This window comes from Mauremys mutica, chromosome 6 (assembly GCF_020497125.1).
Source record: "Mauremys mutica isolate MM-2020 ecotype Southern chromosome 6, ASM2049712v1, whole genome shotgun sequence".
Classification (NCBI taxonomy): domain Eukaryota; kingdom Metazoa; phylum Chordata; order Testudines; family Geoemydidae; genus Mauremys; species Mauremys mutica.
The window spans coordinates 46,236,191-46,263,018 of NC_059077.1; the positions used below are offsets into that span (position 1 = coordinate 46,236,191).

Sequence of the window (26,828 nt, forward strand, 5' to 3'; positions counted from 1 at the left end):
ATCTCATTGTTCTGAAATATAATTCTTCAGCATGTCTTATTTTGGCAGTGGACTTTGATTGTAAGTATGTGAGGTTCAATAGGATTGTGTTGCATGTACTTTTGTGTTCACACCAGAAAGCATCTACCCACTAAGGGCCCAAGCCCCAGCTCACCACTGTCATGTCAAGTTAGTAAACAACTCCTTGGCTTCGTTGTGTGCAGAGCTGAATCAAGGCCCCACAAGAGGGGCTCCATGGATCAGTCAATGTCAATGGGAGAGTAACATACATTATAAAAGGTCATCACGTTTTAAATAGTGTTTTTCATTTGTACGGCTTGAAATCTCCCTTAAATATGATCCGTTATTTTTGGGCTGGTTGAACATCCAAACTATTGGCTAGAATTGTATCTAGCTCGTAACCATAGCTGAGCACAGGAGCAGAAAGGAGGAGCCTTCCTCATTCTCCCAGGAGTTGAAGGCAGCAGGGAGTAGGCAAAGTTATGGCTCTGTCCCCCTCAAGTGCTGGCCAAACAGTAATGTAGGGTGAAAATGTGGGAGGGAAGTGTGCTGCACCCCATAAAGTGATCTCACAAGTTACCCTCCCTCGAGTACAATAGGGCAGATCTGGGCTGGAACTGTTGACACTCCAAGGTGGACAACATGCCTATGCTCCCATGTGCCCTTCCCTATGGGCTCTGTTCCTTCTAAGGCTATGTTGGTCCACACGTGGGTGTCGGGTGGTGGGGGGGATGGTTGTGTTGTGACCTAAGATACTCAACTTGCAGCTTTGCCTAAGTCGGCGTGATCTTATGGTTCGATTTACCTGGCCGTGAGGATGGCGGCGAGTCGACCAACTGCCATCCCCCGTCAACTCTGTTTCTGCCTCTCGCCGCAGTGGAGTTCCGGCGACGTCGACGGGCTCAGGAGGCAATCGGGGAATCGATTTTATTCACGTCTACACTAGACGCAATAAACTGATCCCGATAGATCAAATCACTACCATGCCGATTCTGGCGTTGGTAGTGTAGATGTTAACCCTATAGAGGGCTCCTTTCGTACTAGTATCCGCAAAGACCATTTTGTTTTAAGCTTCTTAATATGGAAAACAAGTGTTCTTAAGGCCAACGTTTACACTTACCTGCTGGGTCAACGCGGGCGGAGGTTCGACTGGCTCGGACAGTTCGAACTATCGCGTCTGCATCTAGTCGCGATAGTTCGAACCCCGGAAGCGCTAGTTCGGAACTCCTGGTACCTACACCCGCGGGCAGGAGGAGTTGCCGGAGTCTGACCTTGGAAGCCGCGGACGTTCGCTTCCGCGGCGTTTTGGACGGGTAAGTAAGTCGAATCTAGGGGTAGTTCGAATTCAGCTATCGTTCATTCACGTAGCTGAAATTCGCAGTACCCCTAGTTCGAACCCCCGACCTTGAGTGTAGATTGTAGACCACGTGCTAAATGTTTTTTCACACATTTAATTTATTCACATGGCCACAACTAGACAGTTAATTTACCCAAACAGGTCTAAGTATAATGGAAGTTGCCTACACAATTTTTCACTGTTATTGGCAAGTGTGGAATTATATCATATCCATCTTTTTTTTTTCTTCTGATGGACACCGTTTCCTCCTTCTTCTCTGTGGACTTTTCTGAAGGAGTTTGGTTATCCAGGCTCAAAGGGTAATTTCCTTTAGTTTTCATGCACCTTTTTTCATTCAGTCTTCGCTCAGACAAAATTACCATTGAAAGTCAATGGGAAAATTTGCTTTCCTGAAATTCTGAACATCCAATTTCCCGTATTGACACTGCACTGTTGATTGTAAGACTTTGGGGGGAGGGAAAAAATCTGTTTCATTGTATGTGGCATAAATTGCCTAGCATAATGGGGCCCTGATCGGGGCATACAGATGCCTACTGTGACACAAATAATGATGAATTAATTTAGTTCAAAATTCCCTACTCTCTCTTTTTCAATACAATTTCTCCCTCTCAAAGAGTTAGATTCATTATCACTTCTCTCTGGTATGATGCTGTGGGTTTTGGATCACAAAAACAATCCTTTTTCATAAGCAAGGATTCTTCTTGGTTGATGCCATGTTTTGCTGTCTTTCTTACCCACTAGATGTCTGGGTTAGTTAAAAATCGAGGGTATGGCTAGAAGCCTGTACTTTCAAAACCTTGAAAGTCAGTCAAGGAATTTGTTGTTTTCACTCTCTATCCCAGGTGGCTGTGGCAGAGCCCTGATGTAGCTTTTCCATTATTTCATTTTTCATTTCCTTGTATCTTTAGGGAAAAAGATCTGACAAACTAACTTTTCTTTAAAAATCAGGCATTAATTTTTGGTGTATGTTCTTATTCATATAACCATGTACTGATAAAGGTACATGTTCACAAATACCTGTAATGGGTTTCAATTTGGGTCTTAAGGAACTATGCCCACTCACCTACCAGAAAGAAACATCCTGAAAGAAGAAAATAATTAAGAAGTTAATTAACCTAACTAGCCCAGGTGTTTTGCCCAAGCACCCTGGAGAGAGGAAACATCCTCTGAAAAGTTATCAGAGGATCAAAAGAATTTTGAAATGCTTATGCAGTTGCAGAAGGAAATGATGATTGTACCTCAAAGTACAATTAACTGAAGTAAGTTGTAATATAGAGATGCCTTTATAGGGATAGGCTATATGTTTTGTTGACTTCTGAGAAAAACAGCCACCACAGGTCTTGGCTACACTAGCATTTTGTTTCTAATTTCCCATCCCTTGCACTAGCAGCAAAGCTCCATCAGTACAGACTGCCCATGGCTGGCAGCATTTTAACCATACTATTGTCTACATATGCTCTGAGCAAGTTTTAGATGGCACACTAGTTAAAACTCCAGCTGCTGGTCTGCACTAGTTCTTCCACCATTGCTACTACCTAAACTAAGCTACAGTGGTGGCAACAGTGGGAAATCTGAAGAAAAATGACGGTGTAGACAGAGCCTTGATATCTTAACACATTAGAAAGGAAGGAGCATCTGGAGGTTAGGGTACTATCCTAGGATTTGTGAAACTGGGTTCAAGCACCTGTTCTACCCACAGACTTCCTGCATAACCTTAGGCAAGTCACTTCGATTCTCTGTCCCTTAGCCCCCATTTGTAAAATGGGAATAACAGCACATCTCACGGGGTGATGCGAACATAAATAAGATTGTTCGGCACTTGGATTTTATGGTAATGGAGCCCACATAAGTACCTAAGAATTAAATGTAGGACACCTCCAAGCAGGGCCGGCTTTAGGCCGATTCCCCCGAATCGGGCCCCTTGCTTAAGGTGCCTTAATTTTTTTTACTCACCCTGCAGCAGTCCAGGTCTTTGGCAGCACTTCAGCGGCAGGGGATCCTTCAGTGCCGGGGAGCGAGTGAAGGACCCCCCCCCCCGCTGCCGAAGACCCGGACCGCCGCTGGGTATTCGAATCGGGCCCCACAGTTCCTAAAGTCAGCCCTGCCTCCAAGAACCTTACCAAGAACAAAGCACTGACCCAAACAAAAACAACAGGACAAGCCAAGGAACAGGTATCTATAGCTGGTCTGAAAATCCACATTTTTCCCACAGAAATTTAATTGGAAAAACCTACTTTTAAAGTTTTCTACTGAAAATTTTTGGGGTTTCTGTGGAAATTTTCATTTTGTTTTGATTTAAAAGGATATTTCAAAACAGAAAACGTTCATTTTTGTTTTCAGACTTTTGAAAAAAATGAAATATTTTGCTTCATTTTCTAACTGTTACCAGCTGGAACAAAGTAAAAAGTGTGAAAAGTGGGCTTTTCCACAATTTCTTTTAACACCTAAAGGAGTGGGAGTAAAAAAGTGAGTGAAAGCTCCCAAAATCAAAAAAGGGAAACACATTTTTTTTGTTTCCAAAAATCCAAAACAAAATGACTTTGTAGTCAAAACAAAACAAATGCATTTATTTTTAAAGTGTCAGATCAAAATGAAATTTTTCATTTTCAATTATCCAAGTGGTACATCTTTTTTTCTTTTTTAAATCTACTTTTTTTTTTTAAATACCAGACACATTTCCCAGCAGAAAATTTATTGTGAGAATTTTTTTTACCAGCTCTAACGGTCAGTTTCACTGTTTGCCTGGTATAGCCTGTTAGCCAATTTCCTCTGTTGCTTACATGGGTCCTTAATACAGCAGAAGTGAATGGGATTATTATTTTTTTAAATAGGAGAGTTTAACTGTAAAATCATAAAAATTGGCAGGGAAACTAAGGGGCAGATGTAGTACCTGAAGCTTCTGCTAACTCCATTTATTTTTTTAAGATAAGATTTCAAGTTGACACTGCCTTTTAACAATTCTGTTAATGATGTGTGAGAACATGTCATTTGACCAACGCTGAATTGGCTCTGCAATGCTACAGGAGTACAAAGCAGTAATGACTTACTGCAGGAGCAAACTGTGTCCTGTGTGGCAAAAACCCACAAAAGCACCAAGGAAACGTCATGAATTAAAAAAACTGGGGTTAGTGTCCCAATGTTCCTTTGGGACGGACAGAATCGACACACTACCAAACAAGATGGAAGAGAGGCCTACCCAATCCTTATGGGTTGTAGGGGAATCTTATGGATATCAAGACAGCTACATGAAGACCCGGTGGCTCCATATTGCTCTCCTGGCCTCTTCTCCCCTGTAGCAACATGGCTCCTTATGGAGAACAGCCTCGCAGAAGCGAATTTCACAGCACAGAAGGTGAATCTGCTTGAAGATGATACGAACTGGGGCACTGTTATGTTCTACAAGGAAATATCTGCAGCTGTGTGAGTTGATGGTGCCTTAGGCCTTGTGTACAGTGGTGGTGGCGTCTAGGGTACATGTAGCTACGTGCAGCAATGAAAGGCAGGCTGCATCCACACTGTGGTATGTAGCTACGTGCAGCAGTGAAAGGCTCTGGCAGTGGGAAAAAGGTTCCAGCAGCTGCCAGAGCCTTTCCCCCTGCCTCTGCCTACCAGAATCTTCCCTGCTGCTAGAGTGTTTTAGTGGCAGGCAAAGGCTCCAGCAGCAGGAAGCTGCTGGAGCCTTTCCCCACCACAGGGAGCTAATGGAGACTTTCCCCACTGCCGGAGCCTTTCCCAGCAGCACAGAAAGACTCCAGCAGCAGAGAGTCAGCAGGACACTACCTGCTAAAAATATTTCATGTTATAGCATAGGGGTCGGCAACCTTTCAGAAGTGGTGTGCCGAGTCTTCATTTATTCACTCTAATTTAAGGTTTCGCGTGCCAGTAATACCATCTAAAAACATCAAAATGTCTCTTTCTACAAGTCTATAATATATAACTAAACTATTGTTGTATGTAAAGTAAATAAGGTTTTTAAAATGTTTAAGAAGTTTCATTTAAAATTAAATTAAAATGCAGAGCCCCCCCAGAACAGTGGCCAGGACCCAGGCATTGTGAGTGCCACTGAAAATCAACTCGCATGCTGCCTTCGGCACACGTGCCATAGGTTGCCTACCCCTGTTACAGCATGTTTTATATCACTGTTATAGCAGTCTCTGATAATGACCCAGCACATGTTGTTCATTTTAAGGACACTTTCATTGCAGATTTGACAAAACACAAAGGTACCAATGTGAGATTCCTAAAGTTAGCCACAGCACTCGACCCTAGATTTAAGAATCTGAAGTGCCTTCCAAAATCTGAGAGGGACGAGGTGTGGAGCATGCTTTCAGATGTCTTAAAAGAGCAACAATCCAATGTGGACACTACAGAACGTGAACCACCAAAAAGGAAAATCAACCTTCTACTGATGGCATCTGACTCAGATGATGAAAATGAACATGCGTTGGTCCGCACTGCTTTGGATGGTTTTCGAGCAGAACTAATCATCAGCGTGGATGCATCACGCATGTCACCTGGAATGGTGGTTGAAGCATGAAGGGACATGTGAATCTTTAGCACATCTGGCACGTAAATATCTTGCGACACCAGCTACAACAGTGCCATGAGAACACCTGTTCTCACTTTCAAGTGACATTGTAAACAAGAACCGGGCAGCATTATCTCCTGCAAATGTAAACAAACTTATGTCTGAGTGACTGAACAAGAAGTAGGACTGAGTGGACTTGCAAGGCTCTAAAATTTTACATTGTTTTATTTTTGAATTCAGGTTTTTTTGTACATAATTCTACATTTGTAAGTTCAACTTTCATGATACAAATACTGAAGTGCAATCTGTTTATTAGGTAAATTGAAAAAATACTATTTATTTTGTTTTTTCACAGTGCAAATACTTGTAATCAAAAATAAATATAAAGTGAGCACTGTACACTTTGTATTCTATGTTGTAATTTAAATATATTTGAAAATGTAGAAAACATGCAAAAATATTTAAATAAATGGCATTCTATTATTGTTTAACAGTACGATTAATCGCAATTAATTTTTTAATCACTTGACAGCCCTACTTTTAACATCTTGCAAGTGTTTGATCAAATGCTTATTTTCTCTCTGTCATTTTACTCTGTTCAAGTTAAAAATTAAAATAATAACTTTTACGAGGAAGGAAGCAAATATACTATTGTAAGTTCAAGTTACCTGAACTAAAACTACATTGACTCAAATGATTTATCATAATTATTGGACATGGACTACACAGAATCACATGATGTTATTTTATTAATCAGGTATTTCTGGTTTGAGTAACCCTGAACATTTGCGTGGTTTACAAGGGAAAATTCTGTAACGTGGACAATAATACTTTGCTTTCTAGAAGCTGGAAACAGGTCCTTCAATTAGCTGAAAAACATGTGCTTGAAACCTCCAATTTTCTCTTTCATTATAATTTATTTTTGAAACCATGACGTTTATAGGTGTGGTAATAAGATTGTGATCCTGTTGCTGTCACTGAAATTATGTATATGGAAAATGTATCAAAATAATGCATTTTCTAAATTGAGGCATAACATGGACCATATGTATCTGATTATACTTCACATAAAATCAGATAACCCAACAATGACTGATTTTTCTGAATATATTTCCTTTTAAATAACAAAAAATAAACATAAGTCATTATTCATTTGACTAGATTAGACTATACTATGCTGGTAAAATCTTAGACTTGCAAAGAATTTTAGGTGTTGAGTGACTACTCTAAATAACACTGCATTACACACACCAATCCCAATAAGCCTTTTGAAGGCTTTTAATGGTAGCGTGCACACAGGTGGTTAAAAATTCATCTCCTACCTGATCTTCATGATTATTAGAGTTACAGCAGGATAACATAATACTAGACATATCCTATGATTATTCTGTTATCATTATTATTATTCATTATTAGAATACATTTTGTATACATCACTGAGGCTGTCTTATATTTACTTCAGATATTCTCAGATTATGGAGGCAGTATAGTCCAGTAGATACTAGTAAACACAGATGCTAAAAATATTGAGAAAGAGTTTGAAAAGCAAACACCCCACGGGGCCAATTTTAGCCTTAATATGTACCACCTGGCGTAGATACAAAAATGTGGATCCGTATCTGCCAAGATCAACCCGCAATCCGACCCGCAATCCACTAGCTGTCTTTTACCTGTATCTGCATCCACACCCACAGGCAGCAGCAAGCCATCTCACAAAGTCTAGCCATTGGGGGTGGGGGAGAAAGGAAGTGAGTGGGGGGGGGGCAGGGTCTTGTGGGAAAGAGGCAGTGCGAGGGTGAGGACTGGGGGTAAGGGTCAGCGTAGGGGCAGTGTTGCGAGGAGAAGGGGCAGCGCGGAGGGGGGGACAGGAGGGAAGGAGCATTGCATTGCGTCCTGCTCCTGGGAGCTTGTGAACGATGGCACACGGCAGCAGCAGTGCATGTTGCATCACAGAAGGGTGGAGGGATGGGATGCCGGGGCTCCACCCGCTCCAATCCCCATGGGCACAGATGGGCCCTGCTGCCCAGAGCTGGCAGGCCATGCCCAGGACTGGGAGCTCAGCCAGTGCTGCCAGGCAGGGCCATGGTGGGGACACTGGTGCTGCCCAAGGGGCCCAAGCTGCTGGACAGGAAGTGGCACAATGAGTGGGTGCTGGACAGCCCCGACTCCAACCTGCTGCCAAGTCCCAGCCACTGGCTGCCAGCCCCGAGCACACTGCGCCCCCCAGGCTGCCCACGCCGGATGCCGCGGGCCAGGTGCCACTAACAAATAGAGCCCTGCATGGTTCTATCTGCATCTGATCCACAAGCCACAAAAATGGTCCATGGCTATCTGCATATTTGCAAGGCTCTACTAATACAAAGTAGATAAGTCAGTCTTGAACTACAACCAGTGCATTTTTCCTTTTCTGCCAGTTTTCACTGTGAGATTCTCCAACAGACTGAGTGGAGAGGACATTGAGCTAAAAATCATTCTATCCTATTGGGCATAATACCTTACAATGTAACACTGAATTTTGTCAAGTTACATGTGCTCAGTATATAAGCATCATCATTTTTCTTTCTGTGCCCTCTCCCCCCACCTTCTGCCCCCTCCTTCAAAACAGACAGCTCAATGAATTCCATTATTTTTCGAATTAATGCAAAAACTCACCTCAGGCACTTCTTCAAAGTCTTCTTTAGAGACCAAAATTCAGGGTATTTCAGACAAACTCAAAAAGCCAGAAAATTGCTTAGTGAAAATGGACAAAAGAAGCACTTTCACATCTAATTTAAATACTGACTAGATTGTGTTTTCCACGAAAGCCATGCAAATAAGGCAGGAGTTGCTCTAATAGAAGGAACTTCCAAGATACATGTGTACACTAATTGGACCTGGCTAAAAGAAAATGCCCTTACTCAAGGGCTCCTTCATAGAGGATAGAACAGACTTCTCAGTTGTTTTCAGATCTAAATTGAAAATTACCCAGGCAGGGGAAAAATATCATGACTGGCAAGATCCTAAAGAAAGAAGCCTGTTGCCTGTGAACCCTGGGAGGGGGGTGCCCAGAAATAGACTCCACCTGAGTAAATTTATCAACCTCCTGTTGAGCCTCATGAGGTTTGTCAGGGAGTCTCCATGATCTAGTTTATAGACTCATAGATTTAAGGTCAGAAGGGACCATTATGATCATCTAGTCTCACCTCCTGCACAATGCAGGCCACAGAATCTCACCCACCCACTCCTGTAACAAACCCCTAACCTATGTCTGAGTTACTGAAGTCCTCAGGAACCATCTATCTCTCCCATTGGCCCAAAGAGGCTTATAGGGTCCCCCATAAGCCCTAGAAGATTTGCATCTCCCAACACCTCTATGCCAGTCTTAATAGGCTATTCAGGGATATCTTGAACTCCAGCTTCTGAGAGACTTACAAAACTCATCAGGACACCAGCGGCTCCAGGAACTCCCTCTACTAATCCTAGGAAGTTCAAATCTCACCATCTCTCAGCCCTGGCAGGGATCATTAGTGCCCTCCCAAACCACAACCACCACCCCAGCAAGCCTCAGAGGAAGAGTTGGTAGCTGTCCAAATGCAAACCACATTATGCTCATGAGGCCTCCAATAAGAACCGCCATACTGGGTCAGACCAAAGGTCCATTTAGCCCAGTATCCTGTCTTCTGACAGTGACCAATGCCAGGTGTCTCCCCAGAGGGAATGAAAAGAAGAAGTAATCATCAAGTTATCCACCCCTGTCACCCATTCCCAGCTTCTGGCAAACAGAGGCTAGGATACCATCCCTGCCCAAATAGTCAAAATAAGCTTATCTGGGACTAAGGTTTATGTGAGATTGAGGATGACCTTCAATGAGCCTCCCAAAGCTCAAATATAGTGACGGGCGCTCACTGATTCTAAAGTTTGGGGGATTAACCCAGCAAGCCCCTTAAGGCCTGCAGGGGGGCTGATAAGTCCTCCTAAGGCTCACTACTGGTTCTCCTCTCCTGTAAACCTCAGTAGCTCCACAGGAAAGAGGGAATGCCCAGCTCCTAACCACCACCCCAAACCCTGCTCTCCACAGCCCCTTAGACTGAGCAGGGGGCTTGGAAAAGAAGGCGATCAGAAGGATACCCCCTTTCTTGTGAACTTTCTGAGGTCTGCAGGAAGGGAGAACCCCTGGAGAGCTTTAGAAGGATCATCATTCCCTCTGCAAGCCTTTTTGCAGCCATTTTCTCTTTCTTCCATCAATAAGGCTCTCAGCAGGTTACAACATTTTGAAGTCTACATTTGCAAGGAAAAGAGACTTTGTTGTTGTTAATGAAAGATCAGAATTCCAGCAGTCCTTTGATGACCAAATACTAAGCTCGCTGCAGCAGATAGCACCATTACAAATCTGAACATTAATAACTTTTGAAATTAAAAGTTTAATCCTCTAACTTTTCATCCTGGACACCAGATCATGGCTAGGGAGTCCAATAAACTAAATTTTATTCACTGTATGTCCTATTTTGCTTCAAATCAGGTGGCTTTTTGAACTCTGGTGAGTGCCTCTATTTTTAGGGTGTCGTCATGCAAAAACTTCTTGTCCAATTCCGCATATTGTTGAAAAACTGTACCTTAGCCCCAACTATAGACTATCAATTTTGAGGCTGAGAGGACTTTTTTGTATATGCTGAGGAAGGAAAAGGGGGGGACAATGAAAAATTTGGGTTTATAGCAGAAACACAGTTGCAACTTTAAACTATGGAGTAACTGGTTTCCTTCCCTAAGTATTATCTATGTTTCTAAGTACTAAAATTAAGAAAATCTAGAATAATGACCATGAAGGGAAAATAATTTTAAACTGACTTCAGCAATGTGAGCCATAATATTCAAAGAGCACTATCCCCAGAAACGCCTGAATTAAACAGTAACATTCAGCGGCCTAAAGTCTCAGTCAACAAGAGAACAGCTTTCTGTTTCATTCATTCGCCTTGAATAAGCTGTTATCCAAAAGAAAGAGCCTCTTAGGGCAAAAGCCTAATGTTGTAGAACTTACATAAAGAGGTACTTCAGTGCAGCTCAGCTTCATTGTTACAGCATCTACAAACAGAATAAACCAGAGTAATTATCACACACTGAATCACAGGGCACTGATACTATTCAGGTTCTTATAGCACGCCAATCACCATGGTGTCTGAATAGCTTCCAGAATGAGGACATTAAGAGACTAACTTTATCAAATGTGCAGTTCTTCTCCATTTTCTTACCTCACGGGGAAAAGAAATGCATGCATGTATATTACTGGAGGAGGGCTTGTTTCTAGTTAATATGCTGCATGTTAATATGTTTTTTTCAATACTGTACACAGTAAACTAAACTAAACAGGTCAGTGAACATTTCTGAGTCCAGCCACCAAGATGTTAATATTGACAGTAAGTGAAGTATTAAAACTTGTTGAGTATATCAACAGAGGCAGAGGAAGGAATTGTAAATTTGATCCAGGGATGTAGTTGCACCTACCCTTGTAAGTAACACCAAAAATCAAGTGTCTGGATTTTGGGTTTTTTTTTTTTTTAACTCCTTCATTTAAGAACCCCACAGGCTTCAGTTTGTCATTGGTTGCCTAAAAAAGCACCTAAAGTGACAAGCAACTGCTTAGAGTAATTTAACAAATGAATTTTAGACGATCAATTTCAATTATTACTATTTTAATATAGTCGAGATAACACTGATTTCTAGTATTATATTTTGATTTCCTTCTCCGATGCATCTACCATTCCCTAAAAATAACATTTTTTTTAAAAATTAGAAAAAAATCAACCTGGAAGCAACCAAGCCTTTAGAAAGCCCACGTGGACAAACATACTTACAAATCCTCTTCCTCAACTCACCAAAACAGAAAAGAAAGCCTGTCCTAAAAGGAGGCTCTCTCAACTCGGATGTGGCTGTGCTGTTAAAGTTGAACCCTTTCCAGTAATAATATGATTATGTTGTGCACAGCCTGTTCACGCATATGCATAGCCTGCTATGAGTCAGATATAACTGGAATGTTTCCCCTTTTACATACTGCAAAATTTACTTACAGAGTTTCCACCATGAACACAAAATTTCTTTAGCAAACGGTTTATTTATACTAGACTGATACAGCCCATCTTTTCATATGCACACAAGCAAAACTGGGCATGCTGCTAGGTTTTGATTTTCACACAATTTTGACAAAAAGGCAAAATCTTTTGCAAGAACATTGAGCACAAACGTCAGACCAAGGCCAGTCTTTCACACCATAAGCTTTGTAGATTTCCCCCTATATCGTACTCATTCTGAAACCAACGTCTGGATTAACAGGTCAGACATCACCTGCTAACCCCTCCCAAACAGTAGTTAAATGAAGTCAATATTTAATCAATATCTACACTCAGATAGAAGCTCTTGTTTTGTTTTTGGGGGGGGGGGGGCGAGAGGAGGAAGTTGGTTTCAAGGTGCCTTGTTCTGACTGCCAAATACAGACAAGGTTCTTTAGTTATTCTGCAGCCAGCCCTGAATCTGACCCAATCTGAGATTAACATCTGAAGCACACTCATGTTTGTGCAGACTAAAGGGGGGTACGAAACGTAACCCAAAAAGTTGTTTCTTGAGGAATTATCAAAAACACTGTTTTCCAAAAGTGTCATATTTCAGAAAGGATGAAGCCCATTACCTCCTATCTTGGATCTCTCATCAAGCCATAGTTATTGCTGCCAACATGTTATATTTATAAACAAGTCAGCAGGAACTGCATATTTGGTGTCATGCATGACAATGAAATAAAAGGCATGTCACATCTGCTTTTGAGCTGCAACATGCCAGCTAGCAGAATCTCCACAATGTTTCTCTTCTATTTTCTAGGGAATCTATTAATCTCCAATTGTCCATGTTCATAAAGGAGTTCACAGACCATCAGACTTAAACCCACACAACCTCTTTTACAACATGAACGCTGACCCTCACATAAATTGTAGTAGCATCTCAATAAAACAAAACATGCATCTAATTATGGTCACACAATAGATACAATTCCAAGCGATATACACCAACCCCCTCTCGTTTTGCACGAGTGCACAGAGGAATGGGAAAGGCAGGGCTCCCTATGCCCTCTCCCTATTCCAGTGCATTTATGCAAGGGGAGGCATAATTTAGTACCTAATTTGGGGATTATGATTGTGCAAATGATCAGACTTGTACAACTCTTCATTTATTAGGAAGTGAAGTTCATAACATGTATACAGCACACACAATAAATAACATCCACTAAAAACATGGACCTAGCACACACATTCCCTCATGCTTTATTTATATGCTATTTAGATCATAGGCTCTTCAGGACATAAAGTGTCTAGCATAATGTTGATGCCATCGAGATAAATAATAATATAAATACAGTAGATCATTTGAATGGCAATTTCCCCTAGTAAATGATGTTTACTAACCTAGCCTTTCAGTTATTAGCATTAATTGGTTAATGTTTGTTTGTATAGCACTACAAAAATGTAAATCACAATTAACATACTAAGAAGCTATTACATTTCCAATGAGGCCTTGAATTTGACCTATGCTCTTGCTCACATGAGATGTATACCAATATGAAGATCAAAAACACACACAATTTTTATTGAATTCCTAATGTGTCACTGAGTTACAAGAACAAACTCGCAGAACTCAATGAAATTTAAATTTTAAATTTATTTACACAAAGATCAATTTCTCAAGCAGGCAGTTCTATTAGTATTTTTATATTCTTCTAATAAATACCTATAACCTGCAAACTGCCTGGCCTTATGAAAACGTTAAACGTGGTGTAGAATGCTAGCTGTACTGGTTTAAAATATACTTGTGATTGTCTATAAACAAACCTTATAATCACCAACTTTTAATGGTGTTTCTTAGAAACAAAAGGGCACTTAATTGATCCTCTTTTCACTTCCTGCATAGGAACTTGTTAACGTCAACATATATTATAGTAAGTTCTAAGCAAACAGTTCTGCTTTGCTGTTTTTTTCACATTTGTTTTCATGGCAGTTGTTTAGAAAAAGTTCCGCACAAATGATCCAAGTCTTCCCCACAGTGTTTAGCCCAATTCACTCACCTGGCTGCTGGGAATCTTTGAAATTTACTAAAAACAAATGCAAAGCACTATATTTAGGAAGGAAAAAATCAAATGCACAGCTACAAAATTGGAAATAATTACTAGCTAGGCAATAGTACTACCGAAAAGGATCTAGAGATTATAGCAGATCACAAACTGAATATGAGCCAACAACGTGATGCTGCTGCAAAAAAGGCAAATGTCATTCTGGGATATGTTAGCAGAAGTGTTGTCTACAACCGTGGTGCTCAACCAGGGGTCCAGGCAGGGGTGAAAGTAACTTAAAGGACTTGCCGGTACTCCAGAGTCCTGCCAAGGGGAGGGGCTCAACCGGAAGAGGCGTGGCCTCTATTGGAAGAGGTGGGGCCTTTAAATCCTGGGGCTTTTAAATCAGGATTTAAAGGGCTCTGGGAGTCAGCTGAAGCTAGGAGCTGGGCCCTTTAAATCACCCCCGGAGCTACCAGCTGCAGAGGCGGCTGGGAGCCCTGGGGTTGTCCGGGACCCCCTGGGGGACCACGAGCAGGTTTCAGGGGGTCCATCAAGCAGGGCCAGCATTAGATTCGCTGGGGCCCCGAACAGACAGCCAAAGCCCCACCACATGGGACTGAAGGCCGGGGCCCTGAGTCACGTCACCCAGGGCTGAAGCTGAAGCCTGAGCAATGTAGTTTCATGGGGGCCTCGGTCTCATGGGGCGCCAGGCAATTACCATGCTTGGTGCCCCTTAATGCTGGCCCTGTCTTTTATATGCAGAAAACCAGTTGGTGTAGTACAGGTGGGCCATGGAGTTTTTATAACATGGGGGGATTCAAAAAGAAAAAGGTTGAGAACCCCTGGCCTACAAGACATGGGAAATAATTGTTCCATTCTATTCATCACTGGTAAAGCCTCAGCTGGAGTACTGTGTCCAGTTTCGGGCACCACACTGTAAGAAATATATGAACAAATTAAAGAGAGTTCAAAGGAGAGCAACAAAAATGATAAAAAGTTTGGAAAACATGACATATGAGGAAAGGTTGAAAGAATTAGGCATGTTTAGTCTAGAGAAGAGAAGGCTGAAGGGGGACATGATAGGAGTCTTCAAATATGTTGAGGGCTGTTACAGAGGGAATGGTAATCAACTGTTTTCCCTAACCACTTAAAAGTAGGATAAGAAGTAATCAGCTTATTTTGCAGGAAGAGAGATTCAGGTTAGATACTGGGGAAAATGTCTAACAATAAGACTATTAAGCTCTGGAACAGTTTACCTCGGGAGTCTGTGGAATTCCCACCATTGAAAGTTTTTAGGAACAGGCTAGACAAACCACTTTTCAGGGATGGTCGAGGTGTACTTCATCTTGCTCAGCATGGCAGGATGGACTAGCCGACCTCCTGTGGTCCCTTCCAGCCCTGCATTTCTATCATTCTATGACTACGGGAGTAATTCTCCCACCGCGGCCATGGAACCAGAACAAAGTTGCTCTGCAGTCACTATGGAAGGAATGCAGTCACAGCCTAAGGAATGGAGGAGATTTCCAGGGTCCTGACACCACATCACCCACCATCTCTGGAGGATTCATGAAACAGCAGATTCTCTAGTGCAAGCCAAACTGCCACCACCATAGACCAACTGCACACAATTGCACTGAGAGGCACTAGGGAGTAGCTGCACTGAGCACAATGAGTGCAGACCCCATGCAGTTTCCTGGCATACACATATCCCTCCACATAGCAGAACTACATGAGTTCCCTTGTGTCAGGGTCAATCTGGGTGATGGGAGAGAGAATTGGGAAGGATTTGGGCCTAAAAAAACACCATTTCCAATTTCAGCCTTCTCCCACTGAAGTCAAACTCCCATTAATTTTAATAGTGGCAGGATCAGCCTATAAATCAGATCTTTCCTCATTAAATGCAAATTTGAGTCAGTTCAGTAGTGAACTTGACAAAAAATGTTGCGTGATTATGTGCCATAATTTGGAGAAGTCCAAGGCATAGGCTTATTGTCCAGTATAGTTGAATATCTATGCTTTATCTAAGAAAATCTGCACCAAGTACATCAATTTTACACTATCTTACCGCTGGAGTGAATGGGAAATCTGTGAATTTCAGAACATGCATCTGACGAAGTGGGTATTCACCCATGAAAGCTCATGCTCCAATACTTCTGTTAGTCTATAAGGTACCACAGGACTCTCTGTCACTTTTTACAGATCCAGACTAACATGGCTACCCCTCTGATACTCAGAATTGCTGTAGGTAAATTATATCTCAAGGTAAATTCTATCAGTGATTATCCCCAAAGTTTAAAAGAAAAGAATTTACCCAACAAGAGTTTTGAAAATGTCTAGTTTGCCACCTTCCCCACTGGAAATTGAATTTTTGTGTGTCCTAACCTACTTGGGATGGTTAAGAATGTTTATTACTTTTATCGTAGTTAAGATATATTTTAACAATTTTTACCTATTTACTTCACAAGAATCTTAAATTATATTTCAGGTTTTTTGGGGGTTTTTTTGTTTTTTGGTGGGTTTTTTTTGTTTGTGTTGTTGTTGTTGTTGTTTTTAAATACACCACTACTTCTAGCTTTTAACTGTGTTTTTCCCAAGTACCTTTAATAAGGGACCTGGGAAGGAAATCTGTCACTAGAAAATGTGAATGGAAGTGTGTCATGCTGAGAACACGTTAATGGAAAAGGTTTCTGTTATCAAACCTTTTCAGTTTGTACATACTAGAGAAATTAGATAATGGAAAGTACACAGGAGAAATTCCAGCAATAATGCCTTTTATCGTGCTTGACAAGGTGGACGGCCAATTTACTTTATGAATGGTGTTTTTTTCAAGGAGAATTTTCTGAGACTAATATTTGGATTGCAGCAGCACCTACTGTGTGTTAGATGCTTTCTAAACGGATGAGGACATATTTCCTGGCCCAAAAGTCAAAGGCCCTGTGTGACGAAATGGGTCTGTTTCCTCTGAATATGGTAGGGGTGCCTCAGTTTCCCCTATGCATTTCTTAAGTCTCTAGGGGGTGAGATTGTTGCAGAGCAAAAGCCCAGTGTGCATAAATGGCTGGCACTCTGTCTCCTGGCAACTAATGTCCGGGGCCCTTCCCCCCTGCAAGGAGATAGCTAAAGGTGTGGGAGAACAAAGAGATCAGGTGACCTCCTGGCCCAGGAAAGGAACAAAGCCCAGAGAGGAGGGGCTGGAGGGTGAGGCAGTTTGGAGCTAGCTGGGGAAGAGAGGTGAGGGCAGACGTGGGTATCTGGCTTGCTGCCCTCCAGGATGGACCCGGCTGAGGGGTCCTTTCTCTGTACCTACAAGCTCTCTTTTAGACCTTGCTCCTGTCATCTAATAAACCTCTGTTTTACTGGCTGGCTAAGAGTCATGTCTGACTGCAAAGTGGGGGTGCGGGACCCTCTGGCTTCCCCAGGACCCTGCCTGGGAGGACTCACTGTGGGAAGCGCACGGAGGGGCAGAGGATGCTGAATGCTCCAAGGTCAGATCCAGGAAGGTGGAAGCCGTGTGAGCTTCTTGCCCTGAAGACAGTCTGCTCACAGAGAGGAGACTTCACCAGAGTCCTGACTGGCTTCGTAGGGAGCAGTTCCAGACCATCACCTGGGGACTCCGTGACACCCTGATCCCATAAGTTGGCCTGCAACTCAGTATTTGAGCCTCACCTTCCCCAAAAATGAGGTGTTTACTCCTAAGATAAATAAATTAAGTACATAAGTAGAGGACTTAGGCCCCAATCATGCACTGAGAGCCAAGAAAGGCAAACTGCTGTACCATTAAACTTCAGGGCTCCACCCAGGTAAGGAGTCGGACTGCCTGGATCAGATTCAGAATCAGAATTGGGGCATCAGTCATTTAGTGTTTGTAGGCCTTTCAGAATAAAGTATAGTATAAAAAATTAAATTCATATTTCTATTGCCTTTTAAACTGTATGTAGAATACAAAGTTGTGTGTAGAGACAACATTTATATGTTCCTTTTTGTATAATAGTCCAACACCTCTGTACCACACAGACCTATTGTCATCCCATAATTTGGGGTGTAAATTACTGAAATCAAAATGCTGACCTGTGAAAATAAACCTGCAGTTAAAAACCATGAGTGCCTTGGAATGTATATCCTATTTCCATTATTGTGATGCCCCATACTTTAATACATGTTTGTAAAACACTTTGAGGAATACAAGTCCTATTATTAGTTTAGAGGCCAGCACCCCATATTTGATTTTTGATAGATTAAGAGCAACATGAAACAAACGGGGTCTTTATATTTTAACAATAGTGGCCCATATAAAGGTCATTAGCAGGCAAGAAAATACTTCCACTGCGCACATACAACCTGCCCCCCCCACACACACACACACCCATGATACCCTTATTGCTCCTTATACAAAATTATGAGATTCTGAGTGGTGCTTATAAAACCAGAGATTTCTAATAAAATACTGCTGGCCAGAACTGCTTTATTGCAACATATGTGGCAACTGGACCACAATACATTATATACCAAAAAGCACTATCATTGTTTCCTGACTGTCAGGACACATTGCACAGAGATCAGATATTATTCAGTACAGAATGTACTTTTATGCACAGCTTCTTGCCCTCGACCAAAACTAAAAGATCTTAAAATAATTCAGTGACAGAAAAAAAGTAGCCAGTTGAAGCAAGCATATGATGACTACTTAATTCCAAAATGCATGGATTTGTACCATTATAACCAAGGTTTTTCAAATCAGTCCTAATTCTAATTCTGATGAAGATACGTAGCATGAAGTGGGGGGAGAGGAGGGAACAGCCACCAGCCTTGAAGTCATTTACTTCATTCTAATATTATTTAAATTGAGAAGTAAAATAATCCCTTGCCTATAAATGTATAAGGAAGCAGCTTGCATAGGTTTTGATCACCTCACTTTGCACTAGTCTGCTCTTGAAAACAAGCAACTGGAGAAACTCAGCTAAAATTTATTTTACAACACTCTTCATATCAACAAGAAAAACACACTTCTCATCTTATTTGGGGCTAAAATAAAAGATCACTTATCTTCCTGAAGATTATCACCCAATTCACTGCTCAGTTAACATACTAATGCTTTCATTAGTTAAAGCCACCACTGTTTTGTGTTGCATTGCAGAGAAAATATTTAAAGAGCCAAAATAAAAATGGGAGTTGTTCAAAAATTTAAGGCTAAGGTTACACCTTATTTTTATATATATATATATATATATATTAGTTAAGATCACTCAAACCAACTAAATGTTCCTATAGCATTGCCAGACTCCCAGTGTACCATTCTTGCTCCTTTAGTACCAGTTTTGGAAGCCGTGTTACTTTTTAAGAGTGTTTTTTCTAACAGTTTTAGAAGGCACCAGCCTATTGAAGAAGATATTTTAAATACTAAAGAAGCCATTATACTGGGGCAATAATTTTGTACCACCATTAAAACCAATCTTTCTTTCTCCATCGTTTCTCATAAGGGTCCCACAAAGCTCACAGTCATAGGCAGGAGGTATCATAAAAACTCTGCCCCTGTAGTTCGCTGGTAAGAGTACTGAACAAGTGAATCCTAGAACACTGCTTTTATAACTGTGTTCAAACATATAATCCAATACTAAGTGTGATGGTTCATCACCTCTTCAACCTTTGACTTTTCTACATAAGTGCTCTAACTTCATGAATAAAGTTTAGGAGGTTTCTGTACCAAGCTATACTAACTGTGTGTCTCATGACACTTTTGTAATTTGCAGTTCATCTGCCTTTTTGAGCAGTGGAAAAGGTTGCTTTGGATACGCTATTTGTCTAAATCAGGAATTGCTGAAATACATCTATGTTGACATAAGGTTGTCTCAGCATTCTGTCTTGTTCTGAGGGTGATTCTATGGAACGGAGTTAAGATGTTTGTGTAACTTTAGCTATATATCTGCATACTTTCATTTCAGCCCTGAGTGGCGGGGCTCAGGCTTCAGCTTTAGCCCTGGCCAGCAGGGCTCAGGCTACAGTCCCCCCACCCAGGGCTAAAGCCCTTGGGCTTCGTCCACCCTGCCCATTGCGATGGGGCTCGGGCTTTGGCTTTGGCCCCCGCTCCTGGGATCATGCCGTAATATGTAGCAATCATGCAGGGATCACAGTACAATGGAGTTTGAGAACCCTTGGCCTAAAGCGATACATGCTTTCAATTTTAACTGCAGGTTCAAGGGGGGTTTTTTTGCTAGGAAACTCCCTCAGGTTTTTCAAAATCCACAAGCTCTTCCAGCAGCCACCCGCCCCTTCTCTTCCCCCTCTTGCAGAACTAATTTCTTAAGAATGAAGGTTCCCTTTGCTCCTCCCTCTCCCAATGGGGAGCTCATGAGCGCTGCTCTTTTAGTGATTTCAGCTCTTAGTGATTTCAGCTTGTAGTAGGGGAGCCCCAGTGCTGGTGCACTACTGACCCAATGTGAATTCAACTCAGCAGCCTCTAGATGGACTCCTAATGGAATCAAAATTAGCTCTGCTCTTCAAACAGTGGAGAGAGGAGGAGGTGCAATGGGTGCTCCAGGCCCTCAAAAGGGGCCCATACCATAAGGTACACACACCAGTGAGCTCTGCAAGTGAGAGTTTGACAGTTCCACAAGAAGGGCTGGAGGTAAATCCATTCCTCCTTAGCATGTGCTGTAGATGTACAAAGGCTCACAAAAGTTACATTTTCAGTCCTGGACTGTAGCAGACTAATCTACTTTTCCTGCTATCTTCCTTAAAATGTGGCAGCACTATGGAAATCTCCCCCCTCCCCGTCAACTGCCAGCAATGCAAATCCAACCTGAGCTCTAAGAATCAAGGTGTGGTTGTTTTATTCACACGCCGTCATTAGTAATAACGTTTCTACAATTTAAACTTGCTTAAACAATTATGTTAATGATGCATGAGGCAGAACGGATTTCTGTTCACTCTCCCATGGCCACGTTAGCATTGCAGAGCAATCAAGGAGTAAGTAATAGTAACATTTTTGTCAGTAAAGTCATCAGATATGACTCAGAGTGTCGCAGGGAGCAGACTTGGTTGGGTAAGATGGCATTATTTTTAAACTGTCTCTTTCTGATCATAAATACAATTCAGTGTGTTGTTTATGGCAGTGGTTCTCAAACTTTTGTATTGGTGCCCCCTTTCACACAGCAAGCCTATGAGTGCAACCCCCCCACTTATAAATTAAAAACGCAAATGTTTATATTTAACACTATTATAAATGCTGGAGGCAAAACGGGCTTTGGGGGTGGAAGCTGACAGCTCGTGACCCCCCACCTAATAACCCTGAGGGGTCGCAACCCCAAGTTTGAGAACCCCTGGTTTACAGCTTTCAGTATCCATCTTAATGATACTCAGACTGTAAGTGATCATATGGATCAAAGAGTCTGTAGTAAGTTAAAAATCAATATATATTTGTAAACAGTTATCAACGTACAACTTTGAAGAAAATATTGAAACTCTACCTGAAAAGTGTCAAGATGCTTAGAAAAGCGATTCAGAACCAAAAGGAGTAAAACACAATCAGTAGATAGAGTTGAGAAGTGACATCTAAGGAAGTTTAGATGCACGAAAAGCTGTGGTTGTAGCAGTATATGTGAGCTGATTTACAAGTATACTAAATACAGTTTTTATTACAAAGTTACACTATAAATTAAGTGTTTGGGTATAGACAAACACAAATTGTCAAATGTAGATCTGAAATGCATGTGCAAATCCTGTGGTCTGCATTTGCAAATGGGCTCTTGCACGTACAAAATGATGAACTGTGCACTTAAGTGTTCATATATGCATGCAAATAAGGAATCTGCATTCTAGGCAGCCACTTCTGAAAACCGAGTCCATTGTTTTCAAAACTATGTAGCTCAGCTCAAATGATTAATGCAACAACAGTTAATTTGCTTTTTGATGTACAATAGCATTTCCCAATCTCTAGATAAGGCATTAGTAAAATAGATCAATTTCTACCATACACACCACACACTCCTGATAATATGGTCTCTTTCTTCAATTTTGCCTCAGACACCTGCATCACCTAAGCAGGCAACAAGAGTTGTGTGACCTCTTACTTTTATATTAATGAAGGGAGTCACACATTAGTTGATAGCTGGAATAAGAAATCATCTTTTCTGTTGTCTAAAAATATCTAGGTTTTAGAAATGTAGTGAAGGTTCTCTCATCCACCTTGGCCCAGTGAATGTTTATATAACTTCCACAATGAGTGCAAGTTTCTGGGTGATGCAGATATAAGCCTAAAGCTATGTGTTGCTCTTGCTCCATGGAAATGCTCCAAATGCTACCAATAGGAGCTGTGTGCAGAGACTGAGCCTTTTAAGTTACCCTTCTAACTATTGTTGCTGGATCCACTTCTCCCTTCGGTACTATTAAACTGTTTTGTAACCTATTTTGGGTCTTGTATATGAAAATATCACAGACCTCATCACATTTGACTACAGTCTATAAATGCAAGTACAATCCATCTATGCAGACTGCAGTATATCACACAGGTAGCATCTATAGAAGTGGTATGGCTGGTTGGAAAATGATTCATGGAGAGTGAATGGGTGTGGGTCTCTGAGCAGCTCCGTTTCCCAGGATTTTATTATTATAATGAACATTAAATGTTAATGTGCCAGGCTGAAGAGAGATTTTGAGGCAGAATCTGAATAGTCAATAGGAAAATTCTTGAGTTTTTAAGGACTTCAAATGTATCAGTGTGTGCACCCTGTGTACAGCATGGAGCTCTGCTCTGTGTGGCTGCCTGAGTAGCAGCATGCAAGTTCTCCCATCATCCACCAAGCACAGCTACGTAGGGGCCCATGGAGGCTATCTGATACATTGTGCCGGAATGGCTCAGCTGCCTGTGGGAACAAGGAGAATTCCTCCCTTGAGCCCCCCTTCCCTTCCCTATATCTGTGCAATGCATAGCCCAGATCTACGCTGGGCACTCGGAAAAAGGTTTGTTTTATATTCCTTTTATATTTTACCTTGCACCAGGCCACAAGATAGAGCAGCTTTCTCCAAAGTCTTGCTTGTGCAAGTAAAAGCAACAAAGCATGGCTGTGATTTTGGTGACTTGGGAAGCTTTACATCTCTACAGTAAAAACAGTAAACCACATTGAACCAATAAAATACAGTTGGATGCATTTTTAGTAAACCAGAAGAGCCTGCTGAACAACCTGGGTTGAGTATCATGTCATCACCAACTAGTGTTGCTAGAATAAAGGATCTTTCAGTGTAAATAATTTCCAGAAATTCATCACTTGACCATAATCTTTGACTATGTTAAGATGAAACCTAGCAGTACAGGTATCATTTTTATTATCAGTATTACAGTAGCACCTACTAGCCTCTTTCTACTGAGCATTGTACAAACACATACTAAGTAAGAGTATATGCCCCAAAGAGTCTACAGTATTATCATCATCCCATTTTACAGATTAGAAATTAGGGCACAGAAGTATTAAGTGTTAAGTATCCAAGGCCACACAGGAAGTCTGTGGCAAAGATGGGAACTGAAGCCAGATCTCTGAATCATAGCCCAGTGCCTTAGCCATAGATCATCTTTCCTATCATCACTGAAGCACATATTTTAAAACTCTTATTTGGATTAAAAGAAAGTTAAACCATTCTGTACAGCATAGTTTTCTGAAATGTCACTGGCGCCCAATGCTGAAGTCTCCACAGGGAAAGCTCCCAATGGAGTCAATAGGATTTTTGGCTGAATTAGGACAGCAGTTTTAAGCTCATTGGGAGAACATTGCTGTATATTAAATAACTGACTGTGGGCTTCAAAACCCCACAAGCATTTCTGCCTAACCGAGAAACTCAAGCATTTCTGCCTAACCGAGAAAACCAGCTCAATTACCTGACCTTTTATTTTTAAAACATTCCAGGCCATAGGATCTGCTCATCAATTTCATTATTTTATCAAGTACACAAAAACTGCCCTGAAAGAAGAAAACCAAAACAAACATATTTTTAGTATAAACATTTATGAAAATACCAGTCTCTGATTTTTGTTTTTGGCTTGCTAATATATACAGTTTTGTGGAGACAAAGATAACTCTTTGTCTCTGTAGGAATCTGACACATGGCCCTTTAACATTCCTCCACTCATGATCTCTTGTATACTGCACCAAGTTGAAGTATCTCATCCTCACCTTCAAGGCCTTGGCACAGCTCCCTCATCATACATGCCAGATGTTGTCTCCTTCCACATTTTCCCTTTCTTTCCCTCCACTAGTGACACCAGACTTAATGCCTTGTTCCTACACCCATTCTCATATCTGATCCTATTTCACGCAGTCACCTATGCCATTTTGCCAAGCCTTTTCTCATGCAAATTCCTCCTAAAAACCTATTTCTGCAAAGCATACAAGAAGTCAACTTATAATAATTATAAAAAAAATACAAAAGGCTCTCAATTATCCCCCCTCTAGATTTATCAGTACATCCCGTCTTTCATGTGTCTGCATATTAGAATGCAAATTCTTTGGCGGGGGGGTGGACTATCTTCATTTTTGTCATTGTACAGTGCTCAGTATATCAGCAGCAATAAATCAATTTTAAAAAGTTATTTTAAAGCCTCTCCTTGTATCATATCAATGATCAGGGTGAAAATTCATGTAATTCTACAGTGCAAGTATGAGTTTGGAAGCTCAGAGGCAATTTGATAAAACACCTACAAGCATGGCAGAAACCATTCCCATCAGAGTCTCAAATAAACTTCCTATTTTCTTTCAGAATTTTATTTCTTCTGGCTCTCCAGTTCATTTTTGTGATTGTTGATGTTCAGTTGAAACAATGCTTTGCTCCAGTTCAGAAGTACCAGTATAAGCATTTTTCAATACAGCTATAACAGGGGTAGGCAAACTTTTTGGCCCGAGGGCCACATCTTAGAATAAAAATTGTATGGCGGGCCATGAATGCTCACAAAATTGGAGTTGGGGTGCGGGAGTGGGTGAGAGCTCTGGTTGGGGGTGCAGGCTCTGGGGTGGGGCTGGGGATGAGAAATGAGGAGTTCAGGGTGCGGAAGGGGGCTCTGGGCTGGGGCACAGAGGGTAGGGGGTGAGGGTTCCAGCTGGGGGTGCAGGCTTTGGGGTGGGGTTGGGGATGAGGGGTTTGGGGTGCAGGAGAGTGCTCCAAGCTGGGATCGAGGGTTAAGAGGGCGGGAGGAGAATCAGGGCTGGGGCAGGGGGTTGGGGCATGGGGAGAGGCTCAGGGGTGCAGGCTCCGGGCGGCGCTTACCTCAAGCAGCTCCCAGAAGCAGCAGCCATGTCCTCACTCCAACTCCTACACAGAGCCGCGGCCCCATTCACAGGCACCACCCCTGCAGCTCCCATTGGCCACAGTGGCGCTTGGGGCAGGAGCTGCATGTAGAGCAGAGCCCCCAGATGCCCCTATGCGTAGCAGCCAGAGCAGGGCCATGCCGCTGCTTCCGGGAGCTGCATGGAGCAGCCCCTGACCCTGCTCCCCAGCCTGAGCACAAGGGCTGGATTAAAATGGCTGGTGGGCCAGATCCGGCCCAGGGGCCACAGTTTGCCCACTCCTGAGCTATAATGTAAGTGACTCACTGAAAGTCCCAGTTTATTATTTCTGCCTTCTGCTACTCAGTTGTTAATTGAGATACTATAAAACAAGCAAAAGTGCTGGTGCTTAGCTCAAACTTGGGGGAAAATTAGCAGGAGCATAACTGCTGCTTCCTTCACATCCTGGGTCAGTACAGCCAGAATCATTCTGGGAATCCACTTGTTGGCTGGAAGCCAGCGCCTGGTTCACCAGATGCCCTGACGACAGCCCAGTCAGATCTGCACACTCATAAGACCAGCCTCGGAGCATAAATTCATAACTTTGCTAGACACTAGAAATCATGGTCTTAATAAAGACACTGGATTTACAGCTTATTACAACAATCTATAACCCACTAATCCCCCTTTTTTGTCCAATGATTTTGTTGTCCTATAGTGTTAATAGGCCAGTTCACCTTGAATCGTCCCTTAGTTTAGCACAGAGGTAGGCAATAGGCAGACCACGGGCCAAATCCAACCTTGCTGGGACAAGGTTTGTCAGACCTACAGAAGAGCTCTGTGTAGCGCCAAAGCAGGTCTCTCTCACCAACAGAAGTTGGTCCAGTCCAAGATCTTACCTCACTCACCCACCTTGTCTCTCTAATATCCTGGGACCCCCGCGGCTACAACACACATCCTAGGGCACAGACTCCTGGCAGACGCGAGTTCTCCCTGCGCAGCCCTAGCAGGAACCCCGCTGCGCGTGGAAGGGAGGTGATGGGCTCCTCATCAGAGCAGACCGTCCCTCAGGTGTGCGAGTTCTCCAGCAAACACATCCTTAGCCGGGCAGCCCCCAAAGGAGTCGGACCCTAGTACTCGTGGCGGTCAGTTCTGCCCCCCGCACGCTGCATGTCACACTGCCCAAGGGGCAGCTCGCCCCGCCCGCAGGGGGCACTGACTAGCCCTGGGACACGAACCCGCAGCAGAGGCGAGAACAGCCGCCTCGGGCGAAGGCACCTGTCCCAGGGCCACAGCTGGACACAGCCCCCGGCACCGCGCAAACGCCGGGCTGCAGCCTTTACCTGGGAGGGAGGCTCAGCCCCGCTCTGGGCGGCCGGCGCTAGGCTTCACCTGCGGGGCCGTCTTGGCAGGGGAGGCGGGCAGCCGGGCTGGAGACCCGCTGATGGAGAAGGCGCCCTACACTGCCCAGAGACCAGCGCCCGCCGGGCTCGCTGCCTGCAGCGCCGCCCCCCTGCCGGCTGCCGAGGGGAGGAGCCCGGCGCTGCACAGCCCCGCGGACCTGCAGCTGCGTGTGAGCGCCGCCGCCTTTCCCCGCGCCTGAGTGGCGGGGCGGGGGGCGGGAGCGCT

At 42.8% G+C, this 26,828-nt stretch overlaps 1 protein-coding gene across 2 annotated transcripts in view; it reads right to left on the reverse strand.

Moving 5' to 3' along the window:
- The window catches only part of ARHGEF28 (Rho guanine nucleotide exchange factor 28), a 188,905-nt gene extending 162,280 nt beyond the window's left edge, over positions 1–26,625 (reverse strand). The window contains exons 1-2 of one of the 2 annotated variants that reach the window (XM_045021308.1): positions 26,543–26,625; positions 10,900–10,943 (exon numbers count right to left, since the gene is read on the reverse strand). In XM_045021308.1, the coding sequence (XP_044877243.1) occupies positions 10,900–10,932 (33 nt within the window). In that variant the 5' untranslated portion in view covers positions 10,933–10,943; positions 26,543–26,625. The remainder of the gene's footprint in view (positions 1–10,899; positions 10,944–26,542) is intronic. The other variant, XM_045021309.1, reaches the window with a different exon arrangement.
- Positions 26,626–26,828: the final 203 nt, after the last annotated feature.